This window comes from Trachemys scripta, unplaced genomic scaffold, assembly GCF_013100865.1.
Source record: "Trachemys scripta elegans isolate TJP31775 unplaced genomic scaffold, CAS_Tse_1.0 scaffold_26, whole genome shotgun sequence".
NCBI lineage: Eukaryota > Metazoa > Chordata > Testudines > Emydidae > Trachemys > Trachemys scripta.
This window is the reverse complement of record NW_023260511.1, coordinates 2,779,485-2,787,580: the sequence shown is the minus strand read 5'-3', so window position 1 is coordinate 2,787,580 and position 8,096 is coordinate 2,779,485. Positions and strand designations below refer to the sequence as shown.

Sequence of the window (8,096 nt, the reverse complement as noted above, 5' to 3'; positions counted from 1 at the left end):
CTTCTGGGCACTCAGTGAGGATGCAAACACACTGGCCCAATGGCTTGGGCCTGCAACAATTCTGGCTACCCTGGTTCTTACTCTTGTAACATCTTGGGTGAGTTCCTCCACGTGTTGCCTCCCCAAACAATCAAATGATCAAGTGCTCTTCCATTATCCATGGAAATTCTGCAATAGTGTTACTGTCTCCGGAGCACCAGGCCCCTTTCTCCCGCCAGGTACTGCTAACTGGGCCGCAAGCAAGGAGCCAGAGTATTATTGTGGTGTAATCTGTTTATTGAGAAACTGTACACAAGTCCTGTTTCCCTGGAGAGTGGTAGGAACAAAGCAGTGGAGGCAGCTCCCTTACACAGAAACTTCAGGTAAGGTACCCCAGCCCTGTTCCACAAAGCAACTATTCTGCATCTCTGCCGCTGTCTAGAGCTCACAACCAGCTCTCTGCAAAGTGCTCAACACAGCATCTTGTCCCACCCAGCTCCTGTGGGCTTCTCCGGGGAAAACCCTTCAGCACCATGACCCCTAGGAGCAGAGGGTTTGTCAGATGGCCCTGCAAGTCAGCCCTCCACCCCATCCCCACCCTTGTACATCCAGGTGCTTTGCATCACAAGTCTCAGCTTCCCCTCCTGTTAGACTGAAGGAGGGTGCTGTAGCCTGTCCATTCACTCTAACTCAATCTGCCATCATCTCTGCATCCATGACCCCCTCAGCTCCTTTCAACAGGGAAGGTAGTTCTACACTGCCGGCTTAGCCTGCGTTCTTACATGGGTTTTAGCCTAGCATCCCCACACAGCCCTTAAAAATGTGCTTGCTTGCTTGCCTAGCTAGGGTCATTATTTATATTATGGTAGAGTTCAGGAGACCCAGTGGTGGACCAAGCCCCCATCATGCTAGGTGCTGTACAAAAGACAGTCACTTCCCCAGAGAGTTTACACGGGGTTAAAGTTGTGCTCTAACCCCCTCACTGTCCAACACATATGTAGCTGAGCTGGTGTTTAGATAATCCCTGCCGGTTTATGTACACCCTTCATTCCATGCAGCCTGCCCCATGTTCTGGGCAGCTCAGCGCAGCTCTGCTGAGCAGTCAGAGAAGTTGCCCACCAGCATGATGCTAGCTGGGTTGACCTCTGGTGTGCGTATAGCAGGGAACCTGAGTTTGGGAGAAGCACCCAAAACATTCCCTTGTATGAGAAGATCTTGCAGAGGCAGGTGGGGTGGGGATCCAGCAGATAGCTGTGCAGAGCAAAGGTGCACATTACAAATCTAATGACCATCTACCACAAGGCAAAGGCAGGCACCTGACAACTACCTGCCCTTACTACAGGGCTGTTGACCGAGCATCCATCCCCACCTCAAGCGCAGAGCCCACAGTCCTGCATCACAGGCTTTTGAGTGGGGACCAAATGGGTTTTAGCCTGGGGGAACTGGAGATCCCAGCGGAAGGGGGGATGGAGTCACAGGTACAGACTGGCCTGGCATGGCAAGCTCTTCACACAGCTCCAGGAAGGTCTGCTTCCTCATGCAGGAGTTCTGGAGCCATTGCTGGTCACCCCAGGCCTGCAAGATGATGTGACCCCACCACACTCTGCTAGCCATCCTGCATCAGAAGCCCTGGTCTACATATAGGCAATCCATGGCAACTACAGCATGCAAAAGGTGTCATCAATCTGCCATGAATTAACTCCTCTCCAAGACCCACTGCTGCCATCTGTGGGTCAGCAACTTGTGCTAAAATGCTGTCTGCTGTCATTAGCCCCTCCATCCATACTCTGCAATAACAGTGAAGCCACAAGCAGGAACAGCAATTCCAACTGTGCTGGATCCATGGCATGGCACCAGCTGGAGTGGGCAGAAGCAAGAAGTGTGCAGGGCCTGAAGTGCCTTAGCTACAGGTGTTGCTGGGCTAAGAACACTTCCACCACAAAGGGGTCTGGGAAAGACAGACAAGCTCTCCCACAATACACCACAAACCAATTCCTAGAGTGGCTCCGGGACCCTGGCATACACCCCCAGAAATCCTAGCACCAAACCCCTGTCATTGCCGTGTGACTGTGAACACGGCTCCATTGGTCTGGGTCGCGTGGGGACATTCACAGACAGGCCTGGCAAGCATGAGTTCATAGGCACGGGAATCCAGACACGCCAACACTCTGCCATGTGGACACACCCAAAGTGATCAGGCACTGCTGGGGGGTTCAGGCCCTGAGACCCCTCAGGAGAAGAAAGCAAAGGTCGGCCTTCCTCATTGCCATTGGGGTAAGTTTTAATACAGTGAACTCAGGTGATTGGCACTTGGGTCTGGGCACCCTGGTTAGCCTAGCCCAGGTGCGACGTCCCTACTGCAAGTCCTACCTGCATTACCATGTTTACACTTCCCCATGTGTGTCTGGTCTGGGGGCAGACCTGTGGTTCTTTGTTTTGAGATGCTGTACGATTCCTTCCCAGTCAATGATGGAAGAACCTGTCTATTATTCAGGATGCATTGTGGGAAAGCACTCGAGGACTATGAGCACTGAGGGGACTTTTCCTGTGTCCTCACTGCAATGTGGGTGAGTTTTAGCCTGAGTTTAATGACAGCCTGAGCTCTAATCTATATCCCCAACTTTGTAAACTAGTCTGGGATTAAAGCACCCTGAATCATGGGTCAGAAGGCTTTCTATGTGGGTAGTAGTAGGTTGGGCTAAAAGTCGGGATTAACTGTGCCGCGAAGACAGACCCATACTGTGTGTGACAGGATAACAGGAGTTGGATTTTGAGGCCTGATTTCCCTCGGACTCTGTAGAACCATTTTCAGTTCCTCCACTTCAAATATTCCTGGTGAATGCCTGGAGCAGAGCTCGCAGCCGGGATGGCTTCACTTGTCCACATCTGCAGCTCTGGTGTGGATTCTCTGGTGCCGGGTGAGAGCTGACTTGTTGGTGAAGCTCTTCCCGCACTCGGCGCAGGGGAAGGGCCGTTCCCCGGTGTGGGAGCGCTTGTGAATGGCGAGGTAAGCCAGGTACTTGAAGCTCTTCCCGCACTCGGTGCAGGGGTAGGGCTTCTCCTGTGTATGAGTCCTGTGGTGCATCGTCAGGTTGGAGAGCTGGCTGAAGCACTTCCCGCACTCGGCGCAGGGGTAGGGCCGCTCACCCATGTGGGAGCGCTGGTGCTTGGTCAGGTCTGCAGGGCTGGTGAAGGTTTTCCCACACTCAGCACAGGAGAAGGGTCTCTCCCCCGTGTGCAGCCGCTGGTGTGTGGTCAGAGCGCAGAGGTAGCCGAAGCGTTTTCCACACTCCCCACAGGGGTAGGGCCGCTCGCCTGTGTGGATTCTCTGGTGCTTGTTCAGCCCTGTCCTGGTGGTGAAGGTCTTGCCACACTCAGCACAGGGGAAGGGTCTCTGCCCTGTGTGGGCTCTCCGGTGCCTCACGAGCGTGGAGAGGTGGCCAAAGCATCTCCCGCACTCGACACAGGGATAGGGCCTCTCCTGCGTGTGAGTCCTGTGGTGCATCTTCAGGTTGGAGAGCCGATTGAAGCGCTTCCCGCACTTGGCGCAGGGGTAGGGCCGCTCGCCCGTGTCGGAGCGCTGGTGCTTGTTGAGGTCCGAGGGGCTGGTGAAGGTTTTCCCGCACTCGTCGCAGGGGAACAAGCCCTCCCCCGTGTGAGTTCTCTGGTGCGTAGTCAGCGTGTAGAGATAGCCAAAGAGTTTGCCACACTCTCCACACGAGTAGGGCTTCTCGCGTGTGTGCCTTCTCTGGTGGGTTTTGAGATGTGCTGGACAGCTGAATCTCTTTCCACATTCAGCGCAGGGATAGCATCTCTCTCTCTCATGGACTTTGCCATGATCCATGAGCTCCTGCTTTTCCCTGAAGCTTTCCCCACAGTGTCGACATCTATGATGTTGCTCATGGTGAAGATCCCCTGTGGTCTGAGGTCTCCCCTGCGCAAAGAGATGGGTTAGTTTCCTGAATCTGCTGTCATGTTCCTCTGCGGTGCCTGGCTCCTTCCCTGCTGGGATCTTCTTCTGCCTCTTGCAGGCTCCTCCCTGCTCAGGTCTATGGGTAATGCTCTCTCCTGAGCCACTCTGTGATACGCTGGGGGGCAGCACCATTTCAGGCCCTTCTTTGCAAGGCTGCTCTTCAGCCCGGCTCAGGATTCCAGCACCTGGTGGATGGAAAAGAATCCAGAGATTATTTCGTCTCTCGTATGTCCAACAGTGGGAGTGACTGCACATCCCTCCACTGGAGAGACCCCCAGCAGGAACCCCTCTGTCAGCTGTGCAGAAATAGGGGGCTATGGAGAGGCACAACCAGAAAGCCCTGCATCCCCGTCTCCTTCCTCTTTCCCCAGTGCCCACAATAGCTTTTCTCCTCCAGTCCCATCACTTCCCCTCCAAACTCCCTCTGCCCCCTCTCTGTCCCATCTCTTTAGTTCTTCTCCCACCCACAGACTCCTTATCCCTGACCCTCTCCTTTTCTTGGCTCCTGGTTACATGAAGGATCACCTCTCCCAGTGCTACGCTGCCACAGCTGAGATCAGCAGAGATGCTTGAGTTGAATCCTCCACGGGAGAAAGTAGCTGGCAGGAGGTTCTCTGGGAGGAATCCTAATGTTGGCTCTCGCTCCTCCACTTGGTCCCTCAGAGCCCAGATGTGTTAGCATGCCAGCATCTTTCTCTCTGCTCACTAAGGCTGTGAGGAGGGGGTGGGCGGAGATGGATCTATTTACTACTGGTGTTTTTAAGGTGTAGGATACACACCCAGAGCACTGGAAGAGCACCCTGAGTTGGGTTTTAAAATGTGAAACTACTACTAATAAATCCTGCTCTCCGTTCAGGCCCCAATTCATTCATTCTTCCGCAGACCAATCTCCTTGTAAATTGCACTAACCAATCTCTTTGGAGCCCCTGCCCCACTAGACAGAGCTGCTGTCCAGGCTATTTTTAGGCAGCGATCGTGCTCCCCACCCATATCCACGTCCACGTTAGAGATGACTGAAAAACAGAGATATCTTCCCCTGGGGTCAAAATGGACCACTTGGGGGGGTTACATAAGAACGGCCATACTGGGTCAGACCAATGGTTCCTCTAACCCAGTATCCTGTCTTCCAACAGTGGCCAATGCCAGGTGCTTCAGAGGGAACGAACAGAACAGGAAATCATCGAATGATCCATCCCATGTCGTCCACTCCCAGCTTCTGGCAAACAGAGGTTGAGGGATACCCAGAGCATGGAGTTGCATCCCTGACCATCTTGGCTAATAGTCATTGGTGGACCTATCCTCCGGAAACTTATCTAATCCTTTTTTGAACCTTGTTATAGTTTTGGCCAAACCCTGTTATAGTTTTGGCTTGAGTTGGGTTTCTGACTATAAACATATTTTAGGAAAATCATAACTGAAATATTTCCTCTCAAGTCCCAGGCCGGGGGCACCCCAATAATGTCCCGTAAGCATCTACTGCCTCAGGCCTTTCTGCAGAGGATTCTAGGGCCCTTCTGCAGTGGAGACTGTCATGGTCTGAATAGGCTTCATCCCTCCCCAGCCGAGAGGGACCCGCCCCCCAGACCTCAGGGAATGGATGGGGGTGGGGAAGGGCACCTGCTGGGTAATGCCACTAAGCACCACAAGGGCAGTTCACTACTGCTGGCTACGGGGCCACCCAGCTCCCACAGTCCCATCCCCACTGCCTGGGCCACTTTGTCATCTCGGAGACACCCACTGGCCATCCCAACCCCCCACACAGCCTCCCACATTCCCCAGGCAGCAATCCTGCTGGGGAGACCCCCACAGCCTGAACTAGTCACTCCCCTGTTTTTCCCACACACACTCAGCCCGAGGGACTCCCTTCCCCATTGTCCCCTCAGTGCCCCCGGGGAGACCCACCCCAGGCTCCTTCACAAGCTCTTTACCCATTTCTCTTCCAACTCTGGGCTCCTTTCCAGGGGCGCCTGGCAGCTCGTACTTCCTCAGTACCGCCTCCTCCAAGGATCCCCATGCGGGATGGGGCTGCGGTGGCTCCAGCTGGGTGCTCTGAGATTCCCATAATGCTTCAGGGACATCCATCTCCTCTGGGGTCGTGTCCTCATCAGTCATATGCACTGTGACCTGGGAACCAACCACATGGGTCACCAGGCAGCTAGGGGTTGGGGGGACGTTGGGACGGGGGAAAGAGTTAGCCCCGGCCATTCCAGAGCCAAATACAGGGGGAAGAGCAGGAGACAGAGGCCACAATGGAGCACAGCCAGGCCCCTCCATGCCCCCCAGCTCATCCCCACACCTGTAACCCCAGCTCCCTGCCCCCCAGCACAGCCAGGCCCATCCCTGCCCCCCTGCTCATCCCCACACCTGTAACCCCAGCTCCCTGCCCCCCAGCACAGCCAGGCCCCTCCCTGCCCCCCAGCTCATCCTCGAACCTGTAACCCCAGCTCCCTGCCCCCCAACACAGCCAGGCCCATCCCTGCCCCCCTGCTCATCCCCACCACCACAACCAGGCCCATCCCTGCTCATCCCCCCACCTGTAACCGCAGCTCCCTACCCTCCAGCACAGCTAGGCCCCAGCTCATCCCCGCCCCCGCCCCGTAACCCCAGCTCCCTGCCCCCCAGTTCCCAGACGCCCCCCGCCTCACCTCACCTCGCCGCCCGGCCGCAGGGGGACTTGGGAGGCCGGTTCCCCAGACAAAGGTTCCGCCCCGGCCAGCACAGGGTTAATCTCTCCGCGCGGGGATTGGCGGCGATCGCTGTCAGTCAGATCCGGCCCGCCCTCTACCCAGCTGGGGCTGTCTCCTGGGCGGGAGAGCTCAGCGGCTTCACCCCCTACGGGCTCAGTCCGGCCCTGGGCGGAGGCACCCCCTGGCGTCCTTCACCCCCCTCCCCCGGGGTCGCGTGTTCGTGGGGCTGCCCCTCTGCAGCCTTGGGCTGGGGGCTGCGTGAGGAGAGCAGGGCGCGGAGGTGGGAGGAACCGGGCTGCGGGGGATCAGTGCAGGGAGTTGGGGTTAGGGGGCAGGGAGGGGCCTGTCTGGGTTGATTGGGGGCCGGGAAGCTCCCCCCCCCCGCATCCCCATTGTGAGAAGCTGTTTGGGTTGTTGCTGGAGGGGACCCAGCTTGGTTGGGTTGGGTTGGGTTGGGAGGGGAGGGGGTGATTGTTCTGTTTTCTTGCCAGGGACATTGGCCCTGTGGACTCTTGTAGGAGTCAGGAGCCCTGGCAGTGCTGCTGGAACAATTTGTATAGTGGGGGTGCTGAGAACCATTGAACCAAACTGTAAACCCTGTATATGATGGAAATTGCTTCAAGCTGGGGGGGCAACAGCACCCCTAGTTCCAGCACTTCTGTGCTCTGGACCCCAAGGCCTGCTTTGCACTAAGATGTGTAGCCTCCTAGCAGCTAGTCAGGGAAGGGAACCATGTTACAATAAGCTCCTGTCCTGTTGAAAGGAAGCGATCTGGCCACTACTCTCCACGTGCTCCGTAATCACAGGACGCCAGGGCCTGGGGCTTTGAGAAAAAAACACCAAGCAACCCAAGACTCCCAAGAAAATTGTGAGAGTTGGCAACATTGAGAAGTGCCCTGGGACAATTATCCTCAGCATTTCTACAGCACAGGGCATTTACTAATTGAATCATAGAATCATAGAATATCAGAGTTGGAAGGACCTCAAGAGGTCATCTAGTCCAACCCCCTGCCCAAAGCAGGACCAATTCCCAGCTAAATCATCCCAGCCAGGGCTTTGTCAAGCCGGGCCTTAAAAACCTCCAAGGAAGGAGACTCCACCACCTCCCTAGGTAACGCATTCCAGTGTTTCACCACCCTCCTAGTGAAATAGTTTTTCCTGATATCCAACCTGGACCTCCCCCACTGCAACTTGAGACCATTGCTCCTTGTTCTGTCGTCTGCCACCACTGAGAACAGCCGAGCTCCATCCTCTTTGGAACCCCCCTTCAGGTAGTTGAAGGCTGCTATCAAATCCCCCCTCATTCTTCTCTTCTGGAGACTAAACAATCCCAGTTCCCTCAGCCTCTCCTCATAAGTCATGTGCTCCAGACCCCTAATCATTTTTGTTGCCCTCCGCTGGACTCTTTCCAATTTTTCCACATCCTTCTTGTAGTGTGGGGCCCAAAACTGGACACA

The 8,096-nt window shown here is 55.5% G+C and overlaps 1 protein-coding gene across 1 annotated transcript; it reads right to left on the bottom strand.

Annotated features, from left to right (window-relative positions):
• Nucleotides 1-216: 216 nt before the first annotated feature.
• LOC117870333 (zinc finger protein OZF-like) lies at nt 217-6,669 on the bottom strand. Its single transcript, XM_034757467.1, has 3 exons — nt 6,603-6,669; nt 5,881-6,076; nt 217-4,137 (listed from the first exon to the last, which is right to left on the bottom strand). The coding sequence occupies exons 2-3, from the start codon at nt 6,062-6,064 to the stop codon at nt 2,852-2,854; spliced, it is 1,470 nt and encodes a 489-aa protein (XP_034613358.1). The 5' UTR covers nt 6,065-6,076; nt 6,603-6,669; the 3' UTR covers nt 217-2,851.
• Between the last annotated feature and the right edge of the window lie 1,427 nt (nt 6,670-8,096).

Excerpts from the sequence above, each read along its gene's own strand:
- LOC117870333 (XM_034757467.1), bottom strand. The coding sequence starts at position 6,064 with ATGACTGATGAGGACACGACCCCAGAGGAGATGGATGTCCCTGAAGCA. Across the intron at positions 4,138-5,880 it reads CAGAGTTGGAAGAGAAATGG|GTGCTGGAATCCTGAGCCGG; the intron begins GTAAAGAGCTTG and ends TCCATCCACCAG.